The 27,060-nt window shown below is 40.5% G+C and overlaps 2 protein-coding genes across 4 annotated transcripts in view; one reads left to right on the top strand and one right to left on the bottom strand.

Moving 5' to 3' along the window:
• Positions 1 to 3,987, top strand: part of MTREX (Mtr4 exosome RNA helicase) — a 47,475-nt gene extending 43,488 nt beyond the window's left edge. Inside the window, exons 26-27 of the mRNA XM_050912779.1 lie at positions 3,264 to 3,368; positions 3,736 to 3,987. Of these exons, the coding sequence (XP_050768736.1) occupies positions 3,264 to 3,368; positions 3,736 to 3,788 (158 nt within the window). The 3' untranslated portion in view covers positions 3,789 to 3,987. The remainder of the gene's footprint in view (positions 1 to 3,263; positions 3,369 to 3,735) is intronic.
• PLPP1 (phospholipid phosphatase 1) overlaps positions 3,711 to 27,060 on the bottom strand; it is a 68,987-nt gene continuing 45,637 nt past the window's right edge. For 2 of the 3 annotated variants that reach the window (XM_050912780.1, XM_050912781.1), the window contains exons 4-6: positions 18,927 to 18,984; positions 6,569 to 6,745; positions 3,711 to 4,319 (exon numbers count right to left, since the gene is read on the bottom strand). In XM_050912780.1, the coding sequence (XP_050768737.1) occupies positions 4,194 to 4,319; positions 6,569 to 6,745; positions 18,927 to 18,984 (361 nt within the window). In that variant the 3' untranslated portion in view covers positions 3,711 to 4,193. Of the gene's footprint in view, positions 4,320 to 5,950; positions 6,040 to 6,568; positions 6,746 to 18,926; positions 18,985 to 27,060 lie in introns of those variants that run through there. The other variant, XM_050912782.1, reaches the window with a different exon arrangement.

Raw genomic sequence — 27,060 nt, 5'->3', positions numbered from 1 at the left:
GCACCCTGCGTAAGAGGAACACAAAAGGAGAAGCAGTAGCTGGCTTATGTTTTTACGTTAGCACTTGACTGTTCAGAATACACAGGGCAGTAACGTTTTCCATTTACCATACTTGGGCTAAGGCTAGTCGGTCAGCTTTGTCCTAGTCAACAGTGCTAGCTCCCTCGAAATTAGATCTTATGGGCCTATTTTGAGAAGTTCAGCTCTTGTGGCAGGGGTTGACGCACGACTCTTCCCTTAACTCCTAACAGGCTAGTTTTCTGTGCGTTGTCCAAAAGGAAGAAAAGCGCTTCAGACATCCACTGTCAGTTATGCTTACCTTAAATGCAGTGTGGTGTTGCTAAATCCCAGGGGTGTTTGCCCTGGTTAGCCAAGTCGCTATAGTGATTTCAAAGAAATTAAAAACTAGAATACCAAAAAAACCCCAAACCCGAAACAACAAAACACAAACCAAAAACCACAGCGTTCTTATTTTGATCTCAGGTACAAATTTTCATTTTAGGCATTAGTGCTTCCTGTCTTAATTTCCATAGAGGTTGTTAGCATGAGGTATAGCATGATGGCTTATTAAAGCTGTGGAAGGAGGATTATTTTCCTCTTTGCCTTTTGGGCAATGTGGAATTAGCAATAATGAGTTGCTGCTATTACAGGGAGTCCCAACTTCACTGTTGTGCACGAGTTTTAGTAAGGAGGCAGAAAATTGTCCAGCCATTAGAGAGTGCATTGGAAGCCACCACTTTTTTTAAACTAGTTTTTCATCACACACACAAACTTATTAGAAGTGCTTTCTGAAAGACTGTGCGCTTCATGAGTGAGAGACTAACGTTCAGTTTTGTGCTGCCATCCAGGCTAACAGGCCCTAGCAGAATTTTTCTGGACAGAAATCTTGGGAGTCAATGGCATGCTTCCACTCTCACAAGCCTAAAGATAGATGGTGTTCTGCTATTTTATTAGTATTGATGGTCAAGTGTCTGAAACCTCTTTTGGGTGCAGTTATGAGTAGTGTGAAGGCTTGTAGTTGTGGTAAGTAAATGGCTGCCTTTTCAGGTTGTAGCATAAGCCCGACTGCTCCAAGAGCAAGCGTGCTTGCCACAGATTGGAGCAGTGTTGATTGGCTAATGAAAATGAGTTGCCATTAAGCTGAAATGTGTGTGTTGGGAAGAAATAGAAATTCGAGCAGCTTTTTAAAGCTGTAGGGAAGAATGGTAAACTGAGCTAAGTATCCTATTAAATTCAGATTGACTGTTTTGTTTTGTGGAAGTAAGTATAGACAATAGTCATTGATTCCAAAAATGCAGTTTTTTTTCATGCACAAAAAAAGTATGTCTGCAAGAACTCTATGCTGCCTGTGAGTACTCCGTGGAATGGATGTCAGGGCTGGCCTTGTAAATGGAGATGAGTAGGATCTTTGAGAGCTGAGCCAGGCCCTGCCACAACGCAGTGTGGCCGTGCTTGGGGGTGCTGCCTGCAGTTCACTTGCTTTTGCTTTGTGCTTTGTGTCCAATAGACTACGTATAGTTTTTTTTCACCTCGTGTCATTGCAGTAGGTTTTACAGACTGCTGCCCTCACACAAACTATTTTACTGTAGAAACTGACATGGCCTACTGGTACCATATGAATGTTTTTCAGAACTGAAGTGTTATTTTACTTTTCTTAACTTCTCACTTTCCCAGCAGCTTTGTAGAATGTTCTTTTCATATGGACAGTTTTTCTCCAGATATTATGCCTTGTCTAGAGCTAGTATTTCATTGAACCATAGAAAGGTCGTCTAGTCCAACCCCCCTGCAATGAGCAGGGACATCTTCAACTAGGGCCAGCCTTCAGTCGGGTTGCTCAGAGCCCCGTCCAACCTGACCTTGAATGTTTCCAGGGATGGGGCATCCACCACCTCTCTGCGCAACCTGTTCCAGTGTTTCACCACCCTCATCGCAACAAATTTCTTCCTTCTATCTAGTCTGAATCTGCCCTCTTTTAGTTTAAAACCATTACCGCTTGTTCTATCACAACAGGCCCTACTAAGAAGCTTGTCCCCATCTTTCTTATAAGCCCCTTCTTAGTATTGAAAGGCCGCAATGAGGTCTCCCCAGAGCCTTCTCTTCTCCAGGTTGAACCCCAACTCTCTCAGCCCTTCCTCACAGGAGAGGAGTTCCATCCTTCTGATCATCTTTGTGGCTCTCCTCCAGACCTGCTCCAACAGGTCCATGTCTTTCTTGTACTGAGGACTCCAGAGCTGGACGCAGTACTCCAGGTGGGGTCTCACCAGAGCGGAGCAGAGGGGCAGAACTACCTCCCTCGATCTGCTGGCAATGCTTCTTTTGATTCAGCCCAGCATACAGTTGGCTTTCTGGGCTGCGAGCGCACATTGCTGGCTCATGTCCAGCTTTTCATCCACCAGCACCCCCAAGTCCTTCTCCACGGGGCTGTTCTCAATCCCTTCATCCTGTATTTACCCTCTGACAGTTGTTTTGCATTACAATGATTTTCACTGTAGGTGTCAGATGCCGCTGGAGGAAATGACCAAACAGCATACTGTTTGCATGCTGCTAGAAGAGCATAAGCATTAGGGTTGTTTTTGTGAAACTTGTTAGTGACTTGGGCCAAGCTGAGAAGTACGTTAAAAGAGGAGATGAGATGAATGTGTAACAAACTACAGTGAGTATTAGGTTGCAGTGGGGGAGCTACATCACTGAGCTTGTATGCATTACTGTAAGCATGCAATTCAGTGGTAGAGTGGTCCATAGACTCTTGAGTGGCACAGGAGTAGTAAAGTAGACCACTTCCGGTGTCACTGGCTCTGCCAACTAACGAACCAAGGGTTATAAAAAAAATAAACACACCCCTACCCCAAAACGTATGCATGGTGGTTCCTGAAGCAGCAAACTTGTGAATCCCCCTAACCCGTATGGTTTTTGAGGGAAGTCTTTTAACAAGTACTTGAAAGAAAAATCCACTAGGAATTACTAAACAGCCCAGAAAGTCCTCTGACTAGGTATTAGTTAGAGGCTGTGAAGACAGTAGAAGAAAACAAGAACAGGACAAGCGTTTGGAGATAGCTTCAAGGAGATGCCTGATGGAGAAATTTACTGTTAAACAGAAACCAAGCTTGAGACATACGGCTGTTCTTACCATTGGCTTCTAGATAAATTGAACAGGGTTAGAGAAGGAACTATTGCTTTGGTCCAGAGTGCGCTCAAGCAACTGAACTATTCAGTGACATGATGTGGCAGGGAATACAAAGTTTTCCATCACTCTTTTTACACAGGTAGCATAATTCGTTGCATGAGAAGGCTAGAAGAATTGCTTCGGCAGATGTGCCAGGCTGCAAAAGCCATTGGAAACACAGAGTTGGAAAATAAGTTTGCAGAGGGTATGTATTTCACTTCCACAGTATAAGAAGTAATTCTAGAAAGCATATGAAAGGGAACGGTGGGGAAGGGGCAGGGTGTGAGTGAATAATTTGGTAATATAAGCTGCTGGTATTGACTTCATGGTAAACAGCATCATTGCTCTCTTTCTAGATAACATCTATGTTATAAAGTTTGACTTAAAGAGGTGGTGTTTTGATGCATACTGACAGTTTAACCGAGTTAGTGACTGAAAATGGATGTACAATGACTTCCATTTAAGACTTGTAACACTCTCTACTGCAAAGCATTACATGCCTGTAACTACTTAAAATAGTGATTGTGTCAGTTATGACTGCTGGATATTAATACAGTTTTCCTTTTTAATAGGGATTACAAAAATCAAGAGGGATATTGTGTTTGCTGCCAGCCTTTACCTGTAACAGAAGATATCTTCTAAAAACAGCACAGGATTCACGTTACGGAACAAGTTCATCAGCTTCACATGCTACTTCCATCTTAAGTCATTATTTCTTTTAATAGTGTGTATTTAAACCACAGTTGTTTCAACAAGGCATGTACAAACAGCAGTGTATGTAATATAACTGTTACCGTGTTTCCAATAAAAATTTACAATTTGAATAGCTTTTTTCTTTTACGCAAGAGCTTGAACCAACAGAAATTTAAAGTTTAGATATACAATAACTGTGGTAGATGTTACTATATACAGGTAAAGTGAGCATTCAAGAGCAGCAGCAGTCCCTTAAAGGCATTTACTTATATTACATAGTTAGACTTGTGAAATTGTTTTCCTTTCAGAGAGCAAGACAGGTGAGTTGGGTCATTCTTCATGGTTGATGATTGCTGCCAAAGTGATTTCCGTTTGTTGGAGTCTCGTGCAGGGTTGTATGGGAATCTTCTTTCGGTTGAAATGTACATCCTCTCACTTTGAAGAAGTCAGACACATACACAACCTAAGTGAACAAATTAGTGTTATGTTCCTGCACTTGTAAGTCTTTGAAACAATGGGTAAATGCTTTTGCAGAAGGTAAATTCCACGATCAAAACGAATAAAAAGTTTAAACAGATTAAAACATTAGAAAATTGCTAGGAAGTCTCATATAAAATTCCGACATCTGTTCTTTCAATAGCTTCTTCTCCAGCTATTACCCCCCCTCCCGTTGACCACTTAAAGCCACTGATGGTTTAAGCCAAATTCAGAGCTTGTGTGCTAACTGCTCAACTGCCTTATCAGGCACTGCTTCATTACAATAGCCATAGTCTGAACAACTCTAAATGAAGGAGCAAGATATGCTTGCTGGGGGCCCACATTGCATGTATGGTTAAATTTATTCTGTAATTTATTTAGAACAGGACAGGAGAGCTTGTGCTTTAGCTGAGGAAGAGGGTTCAATAGTTAGTAACTATTATTCTCTGGAGTGTCACTCTCAGTTGCATTTCTTTAAAAGCTGGTTATAAAGCAAGCTTGGATTCCTCTCCTTGGCAAGGTTCACAGCAGCTCCCTCCTGAATACATGTGTCTCACCGACAGCTCCAGACGCTGTAAGGCCGACTCTACCTACATTATCCATTCCTGCATTCCTTTGAACATACCACTTCACTTCCTTCACAGCTACTGACTACAGTACTTCACAGCTACTGAGACAGGTGCCTTGATCCAATTCGGCAGCTTGCTCTTATCCCACTGCCCACTTCACCAAGTCATATAGTAGACGTGCTGGGTACAGTTCTGCGTGCAGTGCAAGAAATGAGAAGCCTTCTCTCATGATCCCTTCCCTTCCTACATCAGCTTTTCCCGCTCCCACTGCAAACCTGAGAACTGCAGAAGACAGTCTAGGGCAGCAGAAGAAACAGTCTTCCACACTGGGGGCTGGCCGAGGATACTGGATGAGTTTCAGCTTCCACTTAATGCTGAATTCACTCAACTCAATTTAGTGCTCCATTTGCAGTTGCTGCCCCAGCATGCTCTTACCCCAGCTTTCTGTTTCTGGAGGTGAACTCTTCAGTTCTTTCAGGTAAGGGTTTTGTTTGGGGGGTTTTGTTTTTAAAAATAATTTCCTTACCTTTCAACTCTGCTGACTGTAATGCCACCTTCTACTCATTCTTGTATTACCAAACATCTCTTAAGATATCCTCTCAATCATCCAACACCCTTCACTAAACTTGTTTTCCTAATAAAAGTGCCCTCAGCTCTTCAATCCCTGATGTTTCTTATTCCCTGCACTCATTTCTTAGAAAATGAGATTGTACAAAAATGAGGGGTAGGATTATGTTTTAGTCAACATGCAGCCATTTAATAACAGCTAATGCAGTATGTAGGGTTTTGATGATTGATTGCAACAAGTAAAGTTTTGTCTTGAAATGAACCATACCCTTCTGACTTCCAGCTGAGAAAGCTTTTATCTTGGAGGTAGTTCTTCAGGTGAGCCTCAGTTCTTGGTAACTGAATTCTTCAGTATGACCTCAATTAGCTCATGTCTCTGAACCAGAAGTCTCTCTGATCTGTCCCTTCCCATGGATGAATCAACCATGGCACTGTGGTGACAGCCAGCACAACTGCTGCCACTAAGTCAACCAGGCCTGCAGCTCCAAGTTTAGCTGATGCTCTGTTCCTTGGGATAGCTTTTCACTCATCAGTACGGCTAAGCTTCACATGCTGGTTGTTGTAAACACCCTTTTAGCACGCAAAATGCACACAAGAAATGGTGAAGCGTTTCAGTTTCCCAACAGACTGAAAAAACAGGCTGTATAAGCTGGCAGAGGCAGACACTTTTATGCTGTCCTTATCCTTAAAGGCCTTTTTTTTTTTTTTTGCCCTGCTTACCTCATACACAGTTCTCCTCTGCTGTTGTACCTGAGATTTAGAATTTGGCTAGAAGCAAAACGTATGGTTATATAGAAGCCCACACGGTTTTGCAGTTGACCGTATCCATCTCGGTTATTTGAAAAACTCTCAGACAGGGACAATTTCGTGTTGTCTTAACAGCTAGAACAGCCACTTATCTCATCATTGGCCCAGAGTCTGCCTCACTCCCTGAAGTACTGTTGCTACACGCAGTTCAAGGAGTTGTTTCCCCCTCCCGCAATTTTCAAAGCATTAGGAAGACAGGTTTGCTTTCCTCTCAACACAGCCTGCAGTTCTACGGTGCTGTTCGTAAGAGCAGCATTTACACACACACCCACTCCCCCCAGGAATTACTTACAATGAGCACAGCTACCACTGCTCCCTGAATGAGTCCTGTTAAAACATCACTCCAGTGATGCTTGTAATCAGAAACACGCGAGAGACCCACATAGATAGATGCAGCAATAAGACCAAACTGTAGAGTAGGACGTACAAGTCTTGCCCAGTCTCCTTTCATTCTGGCCTGAAGGTAAAGCTAAAAGGAAAAGAAAAATAGTTATAAAATCCAGTAAATACAGAAGCAGCAACACGTAAAATTGTGTTGGGTCTGTTCAAAGAGTTGAGTTGAAATTTGTGTTCAGAGACATGATCATGTCCACAAATGTCCCAAGTGGTACACTCTCACAAGTATGCTAAGGCAGAGTTTGATAGTCAGTGTTGGTCTTTATATGATGGTGTTATGTAGTTTTATGTAACATAGATACTTGCTGTATTTGTGCCAATGTGACAAGTGACTGTTTTCAGGATAAAGGTACCGGTAATACCAGAGCCACTTAAGGCTTAGAAAGAATCCAGTGGAAGTTAAACCAGTATTTTACTCCTGCATTAACTAGAGGCAAATCTTACTACAAACAAAAAAAACCCAAACAAACAAACAAAAAAAAAAGCTGGCAACCATCCAAATTTACAGTCCTCCAAAGATAGGGAGCCCGATCTTGCTCTGAGCAGGAAGACCATTAACATCTTCAGTAAAGTTTACATATACTATACATAAAGCTGACAAGTTTTTAACTTTATTCTCCATTCCAGTCACCTTTAGTACTATCAGTTTTTAGCATATTCCAGCTGTAGTTAAGCATCAGAACTAACTGGATATAATGACTGATAACATCTAGGATCACATTCCTCAGTTGTCACTGGTGTATTTCACTGAGCTCCATCTGTTCCTAGTCCTTTTTAGCTGCACATTAACCATGTTACTGCTCTGGTAAGCAAGTGGATACGTGCAATTCCCATGCTTTTTCTCTCCCCTCAGCTCTGTTTATGTTGTGTATATCTACGCTTTTGATGGGTTCTCAAATTCACAGTATTTAACTCTATTACTTTCCCATCTAATCTAAGACCCTGCTTTTGTCTCTTTCTCTGGTATGTCTACGACACAGACCTCTTATTTCAGCTATAAGAGGAGCTTCTCCAAATCCACCCTGTAAACATCATTGAATTTATTCTGGAACTTGATCCTGTCACCAAAAAAGGCACCATAGTTACCGTATTGACAGAGAAGAACAATACAGTTGGAAGTTATATTTAACATTTCAAGTATAAATTTTCAGTACCATCTAGGAACTTCAGGTCGACTAGAAAACCTTAATTGACAGTCTTGCAAAATCGTAGAAGCTAACTAAAACACAGGCTTCACGCACTGAGACAGCACACTAAACTTCTGGTAAACCCCTCGGTTGCCAACTTCAAAGCGCCATGGCTACCTTTCAGAAGCATTACATTTACAATGTAAATACAGGCATAGAGCATGCACTGTAGATGCAAAGGTGCTACCTTCCACAGTTAAACATTTGGGGAATATTTGGTTGGTTTCTCTGAGTAACTTGCATCATAATTTTGGCATGCTGAATTTTTCAGCTATAAATGGAGCACCGAAAAGATCAACCCTATCCATAAACGGTTTTCTTTAATAGCAAGGTCAGGGTGAAATCAGACTCTGAAGAAGCTACAGCTAAGCCTGAACTGGAAAATAACTTTTTCCCCCCTCAGGTGGTGGGCACTGCATATTTCTGGGGACCTTAATTTCACCACTAGGGAAAATATTGTTTAGCCACTTCAAAAATTAGCTGTCACACAGTTCTTTTAACAAAAGGTGTTTTAATGGTCTTTTATTAATACTACTTCTGGATTTACCAACAGTAGACCAGAACACTACCTGAGTGCCAAATGGAGCAGAGGTGGGTCCAAGCAGCACACGCTGGTAGCCTAAAAAGAGCTGGCTGATGATTCGATACTGGCTGTTCTTTCCTCTTTCCCGATTCCCACTAAATTCTGCTTAAGACAGCTAAAAATACCTTGCTGTAATAACGTTTTTTCCATGTAAGCATTTCTGGTAGTTGGCAAAGATGTGTAGTTGTATTAGAAAGAAAAAGGGTTATGCAACTGCAGACAGGTGGGAAACCAGGTTTACTTCTGAACAGAGGAAGAAAATGAGGCAAGCCAGACAAAAAGCGAACTTGGAAGGATGCCAGCCCACACCACTGAATGACCAATAAAATAGCCTCTGAATCTCCCTTATGCAGCATGTGTTCAGATTTTCTTTCTGCTTGACAAAGCATCAAACAAGAAACCTGGATTTAACATCTACGTGAAGACTTTGATTTCCATACTAAGAGAGTGATCTTGTCATAGAGAAGATCTGGAGCTGCTTTATCACCTGCAGAACACATGCAGTTGGCTACAGGCTTCATCGATTCTAGGTGCTTCTTCACACCACCAACTCCAGTAGATATACAGGAAATGCCCAAAGCCCTTTTTGCACCTTCTACCAGCAGATGGATTTATATTATTCTAAAACTACATGTGAGAAGGGTGAGCAATCCTACCACGGATAAGCATCAGTGTGACTGATCACTGTTGTGTTTAATTTGAGAAGTAGCAGCTGTTCTTCTGGTTACAATTGTTTTTTTCTGTTATTTTTTTGTTTAGTTGAGAGTAATTGCTTATTAACCAGCAGCTGCCATGGCAAATTCTGTGTTATTTTTAAGCAGGTAACTTCAAACTGACACTGCTTTTAATAGGCTCAGGCAGTCACGCTGTCCCGCAAAGATTCTTCCTACTACCCTGACTCAGACAACAGCGACGTGTCTGGGCTAAAGTAGGCCAGCAGGACTGCACAGGAAAATAAAGCAGCCAAAGAGAGGAAGGAGCTTTTGCCTTATAATTCCATTAAATATAAACCAAGGTTGATACCAAAAGTATGCCCAGGAGTCCTTTATATAGTATTAGTCCTTATATAGCATTATATGCACAATATAGCAACGTCCTGGTGTTACGCTGCATTAACACTTACTACTATTTTGACCCTGTTGACTAACAGAGGGCAATGACTTCAGACTGTTTACAGAACCCCTCCCGACATGCACAGCATGCCTCAGGTTCTTTTGCTCTTCTTTGAAGTCATTTACAGCACAGGCTTAAAGAAGGGAAACAGAAGCAAATCCCTGCTAGTCCCCCCACCCAAGTCTCTTTGCTGGAGAGGAATAAGCTTTACAAGTAAAACTTGTAATCTACAGAAGCAGCAGGAACTTTAGGAAACGTCATCTGGTTAATACTGCTGCAATGCCCCTTACCAGCATTTCACTTGTTGCTGAAAAATACATTTGTGAGCCTACACAGTAGGAGCATCCAGAGCTGTTCTGGTAGCAACACGCTCCTATCAGCGACAGGTATTTGACCATGCTAGCTTCCCTGCTATCCTGTTTCTGAGCATCTGTCTGATCGTTCAGTAATATCATTCAGCTAGGATCAGTTTCTCTTCACTCCTCCATCCTGCTGTTTCTCGTGTTTGTTTTGTTCGTTCTTTTGAAAGCGCACAAATAGATTTCATAGAAACTGTCTCGTAATGGGATTAAATAATCTCCAACTTTTTTTCCCTACTAGCTAATGTTTACTCTACAATGAAAATATGTTCTCTACACCACACACATCCTGAACACAAGTTTCTTCTTAATCTATGGTCTAGTACTTCATTTCTAAAAATACACACAGGAATGAAGAGAAACTCAACCACTTGTGGCTTCGTGCAAGAAGCCACAGACATGAATGGAAAGGTCTCTGCAACTGGAGAACAATTTGCTACTCTTAACGTTTCTAGCATAACTTTCAAGTATTTGCTCTTCCACCAAAGCAGTACTAATATACATATACACATGCCTGCCTACCTAATTTTAAAGTACAGTGACTTTTATTTCCTAGATGGACTTTTGGAGGTGTAACCATGAAGCTTCACAAGAAAATTTCTTAACAGCTAACATCTCACATCCCCACCTTAAGGGCACAAAATTCTTTTAAATCTACCAAAACCTACTCACGCCAGTAACCGAGGTCATATTTCAGATAGTTAGTTTCAATACTTAAAACTCCTCGGTCATTTTTCATTCAATACCTTCTCAGCTTTTTTCCAAAATCCTATTACACAACAATTCTGTACTGCAAAATGTTTTGCCTATTAAGGTATGGGAAATCCTCCTGCACTTTCAATCCTCCTTCAAGAGTGGAGTCAAAAGGAAGAAAGTTTTGGGGGTCTTCCCCCCACCCAGGGGAATTTATTTGTTCTGTCACTTTTCAAAAATGGATTTTCTTCAACAGGATTTTATGTTTCCTGATATCAAAAGGCCCTAGTAATAGCATTTCCTACAGGTGTCCTGTTCTGTCCTAAGGAACAGAAGCACACTTTCCCTTTGGAGATGTACCTATTTTCCCCTCTTATTTTTGTCTCCTCAATCCTGATATACTCAGCATTATGAACTTAATAGCAAAACAGAGAACATAGTTTTCCTAGAGAGAAAACTCCCCTGTGACACAGGGAAATGAGAACACTTCTCAGTTTGGCCTAGTACAAGTAGTAAGAGTCTGGAGGGGAAACAAACATGCAGAAAGTCAGTTTTCTTATGAAATAAGCCCTAGAGACCAAGTAAACGGCATTTACTTTACTTAGCTTAGCATTTACCATTAGTCATGTCTAACTGTGGTTTCATGATATCTGCCTGAGCATTAAGAAAAAGCCCTATGGCATTACTGTTTTGCTCTTAACAGGCACAAGATCCTCCTGCAGTTATAATTAGTCTTTGGATCCATTACTGACTACAGTTAGAAAAGCTTATACTTCGAAGCAAGTCTCCTGACCCAAAAAGTCCCAAGAGCCACAAACAGTAATCAGTGCTGTGGAAATCCACCATAAGGATTCTTCCCAAACCAAGCAGCTCTGAAATGCATAAGCCACCTCAAGTGTGTGTACACATGTATGTGGTTGGCTTTGGGATTTCTGGGGTGGAGGGAGGGATACGGAGGTACTGTGTTCTGGTGGTTTTGTTCATGAAGCAGGGGTGGAAGGACGGGGGGAAAGCACAGGAGGCACCAGTGTTTGAAACTCTTCAGACAAATCAGCCTCAGAGTAACTATGATAAGAGATGGGGCAAAATTCTCCAGGAGACCTGGGGTTAGGAACAAAGTGTGAGAATCCAGGCACATTTGTAGGACAGGAAAATCTCATTTCTATGGATATCCCAAGGACATCCTTACAGGACAATCCCCCTGCTCCTAAGACTGTGAAGTCTTCCATCAGGAAGCTGAGTAGATGCACAGAGTGCCAAAGTAACTATCCACCCTCCATCAGTAAATAAGCATCATTGCCTTTCTGCGAGGAGAGGGGACTCCAGTAACCACAGCACTATGCACTTCTATAAGACACAGTTTGCACCTAAGTGTCTTTGATACAAGCTGTTATTCAAACAAGATCCTCCAGGAGAATGAAAGAGCCAAGACATTCACCCTAGATTCTGGCATAATGCTATAAAGCAACAGAAGATGAACATTTAGACAGATGGATGATCTGCCATCTCCCTGTTCCAGTCCTGCTCAACGATCCAGCAGTACAGACCAAGACACCTCTGCCCTGCTCAGACTAGGCAACAGGGGAGAAAAAAGCCCCCTTCAGAGATCTTCCTAGCTTTCTACTTCTTCTGTGAAGGTCTGCAAAATAGCTCTTCCCTTTCTGCATGTTACAGGAAACTTTAGAGATTCCTTTGTATAAAAGTTAGTTTGTATAAAAGCTATTATTCAAGAGCCACAAGGTGTTCTGAGAAATAACCTGTCATATACAATCTTGTGTTTATGCAAATATTGCATACAAGTGCAACAGCTTGTTTTATACCTGTAAGCACTGTATCTATGAATAAACACAGAACTCTAGGCATCAACCAACAAGACACTGCCTGCAAATCAGAAATCATTGTCCAGTTTGTTTAATGTGAAGCTTGATGTTAATATGGATAATGCCTATCCCATGTAATTTTACACACAACAGGCTCACATCCAAACAGAAAGCTGTATTATAAAAGCACTACAGAGATGTAGCAGAATTCATGAGTCACTCACGAACTGGGGTTCTTTAAAAAAAAGGGGGGGGGGGGGGGAGAAAATGGCAACTTAGACTTCAAAGTTTATTTTGCCTTTTTAATAAGATCTCCTCCTTTTCTTAACAAATACATATTTATGATCCCTGGTATATCCGCAATATTATCTGTTCTTTAGTTTTATTTTGATTGGGCAGAAAACAAAGGAAAAAGAAGCAACGTTTCAGAATTAATTTTTCCCCTTCCAGTGAAGGAAAAGGATACAGGTCTGCAGTTACTTCAAGGTGGAGGTGTATCTGGGCTGCTGTTCAAAGGGACCGTCTATCCCTTTTACTCTAACCAGGTATTGCTGCTGACTCCCCTGTGCCAGCTCTGATGTTTGAATAGCCCTACGGTGACCTGGCACAGGGAACTGATCCATTGGACAGGTGAATTAGGGGGGGGGGACGGGGGGACGGACCCAAACAACTGGACTAGGGAGAAAAGGCAGAATATGTACTAGTCTGGCCTCTTTAAGATAGCTGCATGCTGCTGTCAAAAGGCAATTGATGTGCAAGAGCTGCCTCCTATGCAATGGGAAAAAAATCCTGTCTGTTACTAGTAATAGCCCAACTCTCAATACAATATCAAAAGTACAATCAATCTATTCTGTACAGACATTTCCCACTGGACAAGTAATGTTTTTTGAGTTTTTAATCCACCAGCCTCAACTTGGCTGTACATTGCAGAAATAATTGTTTATTGACATCATTTTACCATAAAGTAGGATAAACAGTAACATTTTATTCCATTGCAAATACTAACACTTGGCTCTTTTCTGATGAGAAAAAACACCCTAAATGTGTTCCTTCTACTTGGAGTAAGTATTTTTCTGTTGTGTCTACCCAGTTATAGAAACCTTCACTAGAGGAATGTAAGCGCTGCAAGGTATTGCTTTCAGCTCAGTCCTACAGGAGCCAATTCACAATAATGTCATCACTACTGACAGCTCAAACTCCCAAACAAACTATGGAGAAATTGTTTTGCTTCGTTTGCTTACTATTAAAAAGTCTAAATACCAATATCAAAAGAACACTACGAGCGCATCCAAGTAGAAGCACAAGCTTCTCCATACTTGAGCTGCACAGCATGACCAGTTACCCTTTATTTTTTCATCTCTGCTTCAAGTAAGATGCTTGGTACTACCCACAGCTACAGCCAAACAAAACATTTTCAGTAACAAATGTCTTTTCATTATTTTTGAAGACTAGGTAGTCCTCAACTTTCATGTGGGTAGGAACACATTAAGGACTGTTCTGCAGCTCTAGTCAGTAGCATTTGGGAAAGTAAAGAAATACTGCCATGCAAACAGACATACCTACAACACTGTGTTAAAGGCTCCCAGGCTCGTAGTTGGATACTGTTTCACTCAACCTCCAATCCCAACATAAACAATTAAAGAAAGAGATTTCAAGAGCAAAGCTTGATTGGCACATTTAGGAGCATGAGTATAAAAAGCAGCCTAAACCCCTCTTTCACTTGTGTTTAGCCTATGACCTCTCTGCAAAAAAAGGCTGTCAGCCCAGGTCACTGAAATACCCATCGCCCTCCTGTTCTCGTCTGTAATTCCCCACGTCCTTGGACACACAAGATGTTCTTTCCCAATGAACTGCAGGAGAGCTCGAGAGCCACTCAAGTTACATCATGCAAAGATTCATCATCCCCTTTCGTCCCAAGTCTCAGTAACACAAACATGTTGCCACCCCCAGAATAGCAGGGCAGCTTGGCTGGGTTTCTGCAGCCCTGTTCTTCATCCTGGGTTAGGTGCTGGCAGGGAAGTGCCCAGGGCAGTTACAGCCAAGACCGACTCCGTTACAGCAACCTGATCTTCAGGGCCACACTCATTTCTGCCAACTGCAACAGTTGCAGCGGGGTCATTCTCGCTACTGAAGACAGCATGTATTTAGCATTTAATTTACAATAGCTTTCAGACATAAGTTAAAAAAAAAAAAAAAAAGTAAGTTGAAGCAAAAACTTATCAAAAAACAGCATCTCCCCCTGTAGGGAAGGGTCCTAGTTTGGTCACGTGGACATTGCTAGAAGAGGTGTTCAACTACACTCACCCTCCCATTCTCCAAGCCAAGATAAAATGGTTTTGTTGATACAGGAGAGATCGTGCCAGCTGTTTAACTATGAAAGGAAAGGAGCAGCAGGGGGAGGGGATGACAGAGAGAATTTGGGATCCAGCATCTGTTACTGGGTCACTGGGTTCCCACATACTGTTGCAGCTCAAACTCCCTCTAGTTTCCACATGAAGCTGTGGTTGGCAAAAGCATCCCTGAGATAACGGCTCCATCTGGACCCAAACTGACCCACCTAGCTCTGCTAAATGAATCTCAAAATACATTCTCCACCACAACTTCCTGGCCTGACAGTCTGCAAGCAGATTTTTTCTGTGATTTCATGCATTCCATATACCAATGAGTTAGAAACTAGAAGAAAACATAAGTCTAATCTGGAAGTAGGCTGAAAACCCAGGCCTTAAACTGGTCCAGCTAGACACAACGGCTTTTTTTACAGGTACATGGCAACATAACATCCAGTTAAAAATGCAGCAGTGATCTCTATGCTGTAAGAATGATAAGTGATATATGCTACTGCTTGTTTAAATAGGTAGATTATATAAACTGTTTAACATTCCCTAAAGCTATTCAAAACCCACACATTCCTATCGTATTATCGTTCTTTTAGAACTTGTTAGATAAGTGTTTTATGAAACAGAATTAATGCATTCTGCTCCTTACTCCGCAGATGAGCAAACCTCCTTTCTCAATGGCAGGTGCCACAGTGATTTGCAGTAGGCACTGCCCTTGATTCTGTTTTAATGCCAGACAGTCACATACAGCAAGCTACATGAGACCAGGTCAAATAGAGATTTTGCAGATGAGCACATTGACAATTCAAACATGGTAACAAAATGTAGAGTCATTATAGTTTGCCATAAAAGGCTTTAAGCAGGGACTAGCTTAATGAAGCTGCTATCAATTATGGAAGTATGTAAGTATCACAGACTCATTCCTTTTATTTAGATAACCTTTAAAAGCTTGACTGCCACATGCATGGAAGGTGAACGCTGCTCCTGCAAGGAACCTAAGACAATATTAAGTAACTGTAAATGCTGGGGAACAAAGGTTATTTGTGTCCTCCCAGAAAGACATGAGCCCAAATTACATACCAAGTATTTCCATTCCTGAAGTTAAAAGTTAAGTTCTGCTCTCCAATGCTGTCCCACAAACCAAAAGAAAAACTAAGGAGAAATGCTTCGAATTCCCAGATATGTGCTTGCTTAGACTATACATTTTGAACAGCTCATGTGGCATGATATTCTTTCATGTTTCTTTAGCTCTTTTTAAATTCAAGTTATGCATTTTCAATTTGGAATTTTAAGCTTTTCCGCTTCTATCCTTCCTTCTGAACTAAATCACACATTTTCTTCTATATGCTCCCGAAGCAAGAAAATGAGAGACCATCTAGACAAAATCCCTGCTTCCAGAGTAATGAAGTCCCCAGAATATGAAGACATTAAAGTCACAACGTCCCTAGGAGATGAACTTTTAAAAAACCATCCACTCAGCAGCACCTAGAGCTTACAGGTTTTGTCAACAACTTCCTTCACATTAAATATAAAGCCTGAGCCGTCAGGTGTTTCCATGTACTGCCCTCACTATGAGGTGGGACATACAGCATAGGATTATGTTGAAAACTGCAGTTTTTTCTCCCAATACCAGTGAAGCTATGCAGTCAGAACTCAGATACCAGAGCTCCCACTGAGACTTGTGGAATTTCTCATGTCATCAAAGGTTTAAAGCACCTAAAACATTTGAAAATGCTGATGAACCACCTCACATTCATTTTCAATCTATCATGTGCAGGTGCACAGAACAGAAAAAAGCTACAATTTAACTTGTTTGTAATTCAGCAATTCTGCTTTAAGTAACTGAAGCTGCAGAAATATTTCACTACTTTGCCTAGTATTTCGCAAGGTGACTTTATTTAAGCCACGCACTTCAAGCGTCTCTCATTTCACAGTTGCAGTGTCTGTGCTGTCAGTAGCAGAGATCATTTCCCCTTTGATTCCCCCCAAACGTTCCCTCATTTTTGAAAGGCATAACCTGACACAGTACGCATGTTCAGCAAGTAACATTTAAGAGTATGCTTTCTGCAGTATGCACACATGGTAGACTCCTCCAGTCTCTCCAGAAACCAGCATGCTAGTGTCTGGTTATGATTAATACTGGCTATGAGTAATGCCACATGCTAATGATTCTGTCCTGCTCATGACTCAGTCCGCAGCTGGAGCAAGTGTGCAAACAGCAGATGAAGCCAGCATCAGAGTTCAGATAATGAACAGGTTATCAAGTGCTACAGGCTTGGTTTAGAGCCACTGGCAGCACTTTGCCTTGCCCATGGGCAACAGGGAGGGTTAGAAAGCCATTTTCCTCACCTTCCTGCAGTAGCTGTCTGCTTAAAGACATATGTACTTTTTCCTTTTTTTTTTTTACTTTTTTTTTTTTTTAAATAAAAAGACTACATTTAATGCAAAGGTTGGTATGCAGTAATGCTGTGTTAATCAGCAAGGTAAAAACATCCTGCACAGGAGTCATTAATCTTCTTCAGATGTCCCTATGAAGGCCTCCCAACAGTTTCTGGATGAATAATCTTACTACAGGACAGAAGAAAGTAGAAATCTAATCTCCACAAAGCCTCTTATTTGTACTGGGCAACAGCTCAGCCAGAGACAGACAAGAAACTGGGGTGCAGGAATAGATGAAGAATGCCGCCTTCTCCAGCCAGTTCTGGCTACTCATTGACAAGTTTACCGAATAACAAACTGATCTCCAATAAAACAGTTACTGTTTAACTCTTTTAACATGGCATTTGTTAAAGACATTTGTACCCTTCTAGTTTAAGGGAGCTAAGTAAAGCCATGTTGTCTTGCAGTTACTATAGAACTGAATGAACACAATGACAGTTTCTGTAGCAGTACGCTGAGCCACAGCAAGTTTTATTTCATTGCTGAACCAGGACTGACAAGCTCTGGATTTACAGCATTTCAAAATGGCATACAGAGGATGGATTTGACTTCTACTGTCCCACCTCTCCCCCATGCAGAAGGTTGCTAAGAGTGAAGCTCACACACACACAAAGCCCCAAGACAGGTAAGGTTCATAGTTGCCTGTTCAGGAACTCTGCACACAAGCTCCTTCGCATGGATTCAAAAAACCATGCCACAGGCAACTACAGAAAGCATTATTCAACCCACATAAAGTTAGTATCTTCAAAATAAAGGATTCTTTACTTTCTTGCCAAAGGCTACATTTTTTCAAATCCTAGCAGGTTAAACAAATAAGGTCTGAAGTCCAAGGTGTTCAGCGCATCTTCTATTATATTGTATTCAACTACAGATGGACTTGGTATGGGTGAGGGGGGGGGGGGGCCCACACAGCCAGAGCACACACAGGTTTCAATTAACAGAGGCAAGGTTTGAAAATAGCAACTCCCTTTTCTCAATCTGTACCAGCTGAGAAGTCCTCCTGAACACCAGCATTTGCCCAGGCTGCAGCAAGCAGGACTCTCCTCACACATATATGCGGCAGAAGTAAAAGTTTAGACAGATTCAGATCCCTGCCAAATGACTGTAATCCAGTCAGTGTAAGTTATAAACCATACACATTGCCACACACCTAGCAAGTTTTTTCTTGTCTCTAAGTTTATGCTTCTGAGAGGTGGTAGTATCACATTCTCACCTTGCTCAACAAAACCATGCACGGAGAAGCTGGATCAGAAAGGTATGGCTGAACCCAATGGAGCAAATCAGTATTAGGTTGCTATATAGCAGTAATTGCTCCACTGTACTATGGAAATAGCGGTTTTGGAATCATACCATAAGTGGACCTATATAATTTTGGAGTCTGGCAGTCATAATGAGCAAGTAAAGACACTTTTTTTTTTTTTTTTTTTAAATAAACAGCTGACAGATAGGAAGTTATCCACTTGTCACCAGCTTCATTTTTAAAAAGACACACAAGCCAACTACCATATTAAGTATTTTTAGGCATATTGAACATAATTCTACTTCTTGTCCCAGTGTCAGTGACACTCCCTTACAACTCCTACTGAGAAATCTTCAATTATCTCAGACAAGCATCCTACAAAAGCAATGTCCCTTGTGCAAAGGAGCCAAGTAAATATTTAAATTTTTGTACTATGTAACTAACAGACTTTTTGTTGCCATTTAGATGGAAAGAGCATACTTACTGCTAGGAAGAGCATGCAGTACATGGAGAATGAAGAATGGCCAGAGTAAAATGATAGTCTGGAAGAGAAGAGAGCAGACATCTCATTATTTTTCTTTTGCAACACTCAGTCTACAGTGATACTAATTTATCTTACACAAGTGAACTGGTAAAACGCAAACATGTCCATACTTTTTCTTCAAGGAGGCTATCTAGGCGCAACAGCCATCATGCATGTCCGACAACAGCTCTTGACAAACAGCACAGACTTCACTACTGAGCAGCTATCCTATTCCAGCATTAAGTTGATCTCCACATCAGGTAGTAACTACTAGCCCTTTGACTGAAGTTTGAACAGTGAGTGAACACATACTCAAAGCTAGAAAGCAAGTGTCCTTTAAAGCAGTATATTTGTTTCATCTTCTTGATAAATACCAGAATACTGTAAATATTATCAATTTTAAAAATTACTTAGCTGATAGTCACAGTATGTGTACGAGAACAAATGACACATCACAAAATCACCCCCCCCCCCCCAAAAGCACAAATCACCCCAAACCAATTAGTTGGATTTGGTTACCATCAAGAGGCAGTAGTTAACAACTCTCAGATGTTTATACCACATATACATATGTATACCTTTGTTAAATGTACTGATTCATACAGACCACGATCATCCGTCATTGAAGGGTAGGGGGAAAGGCAGGAAGGCAGTTCATTAGCCAGCCAACCGCAAAAGATGACACCTCATCTAATATTTATCGAAATAGCTTCATACTTTGCTATCTCATTTTAAAGAGTGTCAACATTGCCTTCAACTTGTCAAGGCTTCTAGCAGGTCCAGACTGAAGGGACTCGACAGTTGATGCTGGCAGTCCAGAGTGCCTTCGGCAAGGTCGTCCCCTGCACAGGTGGTTTCTGCGAGGAGCTGAGTACCACAGCTGTAAAACAAACCCCACCCACCTCTTCGTCAAGAAGAGAGGGCAAAATGGAAAGACATTTCTAATTCAGTCTTAAGCAGAGAGATGAAAGAAACTGTACTTGAACTATTTCTTCTATTTTATGCACAGAGCCTTGTAACGGTGCTGCTTCACAGGCTATCAGCCAGGTCTCAGCCAGGCTTCTGTGCAATTTAGCTACGTGACACAGTACTCCTCGTGTAAGAGTCTGGCCTACACAAACAAGGCCAACTTAAAAAGTTTCATAGCTCTCCAGGCTGCCCTCCACCATATCCAGCAGGTCCCTGTTTTGGTGCCTCAGCCAGGCAGAGAGCTTGAGGCCAGCGAAATTCCTGGTCAAGGGAAACATTTCTACTCTTTGGACCGAGAGTAATGAAGGCATTTCTGATGTGCAGTAAGATAACTGGGTTAAACATTCACTACTCAAATGCCACTAAGAAGGCAAAAAACCAATCTTGTGCACAAGTGAAACTGCAAAACTTCCTGCACTAATTTGCATATATAACATTACGAAACTGCATCAGATATCAGAAAAAACCCACATAAGTTTCCTCCATAGGTTTTAGAGTTCTTGGTTTACAGTTGATTCAAAGCACTGCCAATAGCTTTCCGTTTCAGAGGTACTAAATAAGCAATTCTGAAAAGAAAAAGATGACTTGTGTATGTGTGTGAAAATACATATATATTCACACACACCTCCACAGATATTTTTCAATTCGGTTCTTAAATAGAAAAACTGTATTGACAATGTGTTATCTTCACATGTTTAAAATTCAAAAACATTAAGATTACATTTTAGCTAGACATCCCTTTTCCACTTCAGTACTCTTTAACTCTTCACCAGTTAAAATCTCTGGGCAAGAGTCTACTATGAAAGCCAATACAATAAACATTTTGAAGAGCTCTGTCTTTCAGACAAACATGTCATCTGAGACATGAAAGCAAAGCATGCTGTTCTACAGAACAGAAGATACAGAATAAGGAATTCCTAGCTCCTATGCCAATATTTTATCCACTGACTTTTGGGGCTATTCCGGTTGTCCATAAGATGACATTTCCTACAATTCCTGAAGACAACCTGTTGCCAACTGAAGACATTCAGAAGGCTAATAAGTGAGAGAAGGAATAAACACAATTCTTTAAGTTTATTTTGGAATTCCTATACCATTTTAAAGGTGTGATTGACTACTGGCATTCTTGGTTTTAGGAATGTATTAGCCCAATGTAACGTTAAGAATGCCTTGTTCCAAGTTGAAGATTACAAAATTTGAATGCGTTCTCATCAGGCATAGATAAGTATGCTGTACATGACTGAAAATGTTGTGCTTAGCACATGAAGTATTGCCAGAAATACAACTGGGACAAAGTATTGATCCAACTTGTACATTGTGCAATCCCAGTGAAATTTCTTTGGCAATACTGCTGTCTCTAGACTTCTTTAAAAAACAGACATATTTAAAAAAAAAAAATCTTAAAACCCTTTCAAACACTAAGTTTGACAATGGAAAAGTTTCCCAATGATTCCTCAGCACGCAAACAACGCCTTCCCAAAGCCAGGAGAACATCCTGTCTATCAAACCAGCCAAGCGGCTGCACAGCCCAGGCTTCTTTGTGATCATACTGCAAGTGCTAGCTTGCTATGAGCCAGCATTTCAAAAATAAATACATTTTTAATTAAAAAACCGATCAGTATTTACTGTCCCAAGAATGCAGAATTGTTAGAAGAAAATACATTTATAAATAAAATGGTATAGAAAACTCTCAAAACCCTTACCTTTCGCTAATGAAGGAAAGGCTAAATTATCCCAGTAAGAATTTGCACATCAGGTTTCAGGACATCTTTTTCAAATGAATATTAGAACAGTATCCAATGAAACTGTAGTGTCATGAAATAGAGTTGGTAAGTGCAAAGTCTTGTTTTGATTCCTTCCAAAATAGCAGAGTCTGATATCAAAAGAACAGCTTTGCAGAGATCCTTGCCTTTTACTCCATCAATACCTACCTCACAGATCACTTCTGATGTGAGGAACAAGGCTTCATTTTAACAGGAAAAAGCATAAGCTTTAAGTATTTCCACTTGGGCAATATATTTCTACCAAGTTAGAAGAATGCCTTAAGTAGTAACATGAAACCAGTTTCAGGTCTCAGTTGAGGTCTACTCTCAGTTTCCAATGTATACAGTACAGCTGGACATCTCAAAAAGTTCTTAAAACAAGGTAATTTAAGGGCTGTTTACCCTTCTTGAAACTTAGTTTTGCCACAGATTTCACATGGTTTATGATAAAGACAAAAGTAAAGACACTATACTTTCTTAAAAAGGTTGCCATAAGACTGATTACAATTAATCACTACAGTTGATTACCTGGAAAAATAATCAAAGTACAAACAATTCCTACAAGAAATAATGGAACTGAACCACTCGGTACCTTTAGCCAGGATTTCTAATCCCAGTTAAGCAAGTCTAAAACAGATTGCCTTGTAGGACTTGACACTGACAACCATTTCATTCTGCTCTATTCCTTTCCATGCACAAAGGCAACTTTAGGCTAAGTTAAGGAGCAGAGCCTGCCTGATAGAAGGTACCATTTCTTCAGTTAGTAGAAAAATGGAACGTAATACACAGCAAATAAAAGGATCATTTGTCTTACACTGTCACTTGCAAGAAAGAACATCTTTTAAGAAGTAAGTTCTGCTTGGCAGTATTTTGTAAAGTGCATTATTTCGTAAGTGAATTACTGAACACTGGAGCTCAGTAAACAAGCTTGATGTCTTGTCTCCATATAATGTCTTTGTAAGGACACCTGAATGCGCAGAAACATTTAAGCAAAGTGCAGGAGTCTGACAGGGAAAGGAATAGCCTTAGTGAAACACAAGACTAGGAAATAGCTAAACACATACGGCACGACAGAGCATTAAATGGTGAGAAATTAAAGTGTTAGAAATGACAGTAGGAAGGGATAAACCAGAAGAAAGCGTAGCTTGTGGTGCCACAATAAACCTGGCAGAGGCTGAAATGATAAGGGAATCTTCCCAATATAATTATTGAATTATGGAATGATCCCTTAGAGAAAAACAGGAGGCCCAGCAAAACATTATGCACACTCCCACATCAAAGCAAATAAAATCACCCAGTGGATTAGCCAGCAAGTCCTTTCTATCCTCAAGTTCTCTGGATTCTCCAAGTATGACTCAAAGCTTCCACTTACATTTGTGTTACCCATTCCATTGATCTGGAGGGGAGTAAGTGCCAGACAGAGCTGCAGCTCAGCACGTCTGTGTCGAGTAAGCCAGAGCGCTCCACATGTTTGTCAGGGAAATATTCCTAGAATTTCAGTGCCACGAGGATGTGGTTTAATAAAGTGCTAGTCCTACGCTTAAGCTGAAGCACCGTATTCTTTAAAGTCAATTTTCTCTGCATTCAGCAATGAACATGTTTTCACAGCACCTGCTCTTTTCTCAAGTGCTAGACTTGCACAAATACAACTTTCAAGATCAGCGGGGGCTGAAAGGTTTGAGGACTCTGAAATTGAGCGCTTCTGTGATTATTGCAAAGAAATGTTTAAGAAAATGCACCAGTTCATCTATGTAACAATATCAGCAACTACTCAGAAACGCATTTTCAAAAGACAATATTCCCAATTTCTCCACTTTCTTCCTTCTCTGCCAGTAGTTAAACCCACACGTAAGTACAAAGCCTTACATTTACAGAAAGGAAAAAGCTGCCAGAGTCTTTCCAATTCAGTAGTCCTCATCTGGACAATTTTATTGACAGAGGTTTTTCAACATGAGACTTTACACATGAAACTATGCCCCTTTTTTCTTTTTTCTTTTTTTCAGTGTTACACATTTTTCCTTTTACAGGCTATCTTACCTTATGCTTATCTTACACAAATGAAAGTTCCCTGCTTATCCTACTGACATAAAACAGATCTAGCAGGTTCTAGGAAGAAACAGGCAGTCTTTTTCTAATTTCTAACCACCTTTCCCACCACCACCCATTTGAAACAAGCCCTGCAGACAGGGCAAGAAACAGGGGTACAAAGTAACCTTTTCCCAAGCTCAGGATCAACATGAAGTGGTTTTACTCAGTTATGAGTACTACAAGCTTGTCTTACCAGATTTTGAAGTTTGTTAAAAACTTCTGCTGGCATAATTTGTTGGGTTTTTTTTCCCTCCTCTCTGGGAATTGAAGAAACATCTCACAATATATCCAAGTATGCAGATATCACATACATTTTCTTTATTTAAACAGAAGTATTACACACTGATGGAACAATCTAATTGGGCAATGACTAGTTTGCTAGCTAGTCTGCATCTGTCACAGCAGTTTGTATCAGCAGCTACTAGAAGAATAAACTTCACTGTAAGATAACTAGTACGGGAAAATCTCATCCCCCTGCTTTTTTTTTTTCCGTTTCAAATGAGCGGCAGTCAACCTTCACCTTGAACTTTCAAACGTTCCAAAGTTTTATCTAGGGAGCAAGAAGTTACCAACTCCTGGCATTCGTACCACACACAAACATGTATGTTCTGAGCTCTCGATATTACAAAGTCCAAGCAACTGGCATGCTGCATTGGCATTCCACACGGACACTGCAAAACGACTACAACGCAAGTTCTATTTGTCAGTTTTGACTTTGTCACTCAATTTAACTCAACACACAAAAGGAAAGTTTAACTTTCCACTACATTTCTAGTTAGCCTCCTTCAATAAGCGAAAAAAAAAAAAATCAGGGCTTTGTTTACTTCTCTTTCCTAGTAATCCCCTCTAAGAAAGAGTAAAAGTGAAAACAGCAGCAAGAAGGAATCAACCAACATTTCTAAAGACTGATAGTTTGCTCTCACATGCATTAGATTACAGGCTTCTGTTCCATTAACCATGTCTGCACAAGTTATCCACATAACACTGTTCCAACTCACAGGAGTGTTACTATCATTTTACATAAAGGGAATGAGAACAAAAGAAGATAATCCCTGTTAAAGAGGGAATAACAGTCAAATCCCTGATTTAAGAAACTGCTTTGGGCAGGAAGCACTTGGCAAGTGGGCAGAACTCTTCCCCCAACAGATTTTTTGTAATCTTTGAAGCGGAAAAAGGGAAGGGAGGCAGCAAGACAACCGCGAGCATTAAGGGGGATTTCAGTTCCTACAGTACCATTTGAGCAATACACCATTATACCCACGTCCAAAGTTTTATCTTAAGAGACTTTTCCCTTCTATTAACTTGGACATAAGCTTTGCAAATCAGTGAAATTCTGCCAAGAATGAGAAGATGCATCTATCTGCTTGATTAGCCATAGCTAGCTTCGAAATAATTTTCAGGGTGTGCTGACCACAAGTTACAAATTTTGATTTCTAATGAACTTAAGCATGATAAGCTACTGAAATAGCAGACAGACTGCAAGCACAGCTTTTTCTGAAAACATTAAAGGGTGAAGAGTTTTATTTTCAGTTATGAAAATGAATGCTATCCATCACCACTGAGAAGGGCCAATTCACATTAGGGCAAAGGAGATGCAAGATCAGAAATGTGATCCAGGTTGCAGAACTGTCTATCAATTTGTTACAGCATGTTCACCTTTCAGATTTGATTCTCCCTACTGCCAGTTAATTTCTATTGCAAAGGCAGCTCTTTTTGCTTCTAGATCAAGTACAGCCCCATTTCATCATCCACTGTAGCCCAGAAGCTTCTACAGTTTAAATATTTAAAGACTCTCATTCACTACCATATTTCAGCTTTTTCCTTCCATGTAAAATTAAGGGTAGGTGCCCTGACTAAGCTCCAATTCTCAGAAGCGGTGAAAATTTCATTAGGACTGAAAGTGTTCCCAAATCAGCCATGTTGCATCTTGAATAACAGTAATGACAGAAGGGTGAGAAGCAGTGTTTAAGGAAAAAGTTGCACCATCTGAATAATAGTACACATATGTGACCTTCCATTCATCCCTTTCAACTGCTTTGGTATCCCAGCTCCTTGAGATTTTTTTTTTGCATATATCTTTTCAGAAGTGAAAACTACTAAATTAACCTCTGATGAAAACTCCTGAACATACACATTTCAGTACTGTAGAGCACTTCACAGGTTAAAAGCTCCATAACAGAAATAATCAGAATGCTATAGACAACATACCACTATGCCCCTAGCAAACATGTAGTTAACAAGTCTGTAGCAGCTTTAGAGAAATTTCTGATTCGTGATGCTGGTAGAAACTGCCAGATTAGATAAGTAATCCATTTAGTTATGCTTGAATGATTAAGTGCAGTTTGATTTTTGACAAAGCTTTAAGAAGTTTCAAAACAAAATACTGGAACATTTCATACAAGCCAAGTTATTTTAATGCAAAATAATGCTTCATCATAGAAATACTCCCAGTACTGAGAGACAGGCAGAGGGGGCAGGGAGAGGGGAAAGTAGAGGGAGAGACAGGAACAATTGTTTCATAGAGATAGGCTAACCTGAAGCAAATGTCCAGTCTCTTGGCTTAGGTTTAAAAATTCCAAAGCAAACCAATTGCAAAGGCTATCTAATGAAACAGGGGAAAACAAACATATTCATTAAAATGGAAGTAATGTATGAAGTTTGCTTTGGTTTTTTTTTTTAACACAGAGTTTTGAACGTGCACCTACAACAGACAACATAAGAGTTTCAAAAGTTTGAACTTAAAAAAAACCCAAACCAACAACTTGTGCAGGTTAGCCCCATACCAACCATCTGGCATGGGTGCCTAGCTACTGGGAACTGCTCTGAGTGATTTAACTGCACTCACCGGCATGCATGAGTACAACCTGCAAAAGAACTCTGAACAAAGCTGAAATAAAATTCCTGGCAAATGACTGGTAAAGGGCACCACCTTGGCAATTGTGTTGAAATAAATTATCAAGGTCAAAACAGTCAGCTCTAATTTCCTAAAAACTTCTTTGAAGATTACATTTTGAGTTTGCAATGGCAGACTACACACAGCTTGTTTTGAGTGCAATGAGCATGGGAGCAATATATGAACTGAAGCAGGGAACTGTTTTTTCCTTTAGACATGTGAGTTGTAATATCAATCTGTACATTAGTAGTACAATTATAATTATAAACCTTAACAGCTGCGTTATCTGTTATCACGAACAGAACGAAGTGACCAACTGAAATTAAAGAACTTCAACTATCCAAAGTTAACTCAACTTCGAGAAAGTGTTTCACACACACAT

Source organism: Gymnogyps californianus, chromosome Z (genome assembly GCF_018139145.2).
Source record: "Gymnogyps californianus isolate 813 chromosome Z, ASM1813914v2, whole genome shotgun sequence".
Lineage (NCBI taxonomy): Eukaryota > Metazoa > Chordata > Aves > Accipitriformes > Cathartidae > Gymnogyps > Gymnogyps californianus.
Note: the sequence above shows the minus strand (reverse complement) of the source record. Positions and strands in the feature narration are given on the sequence as shown.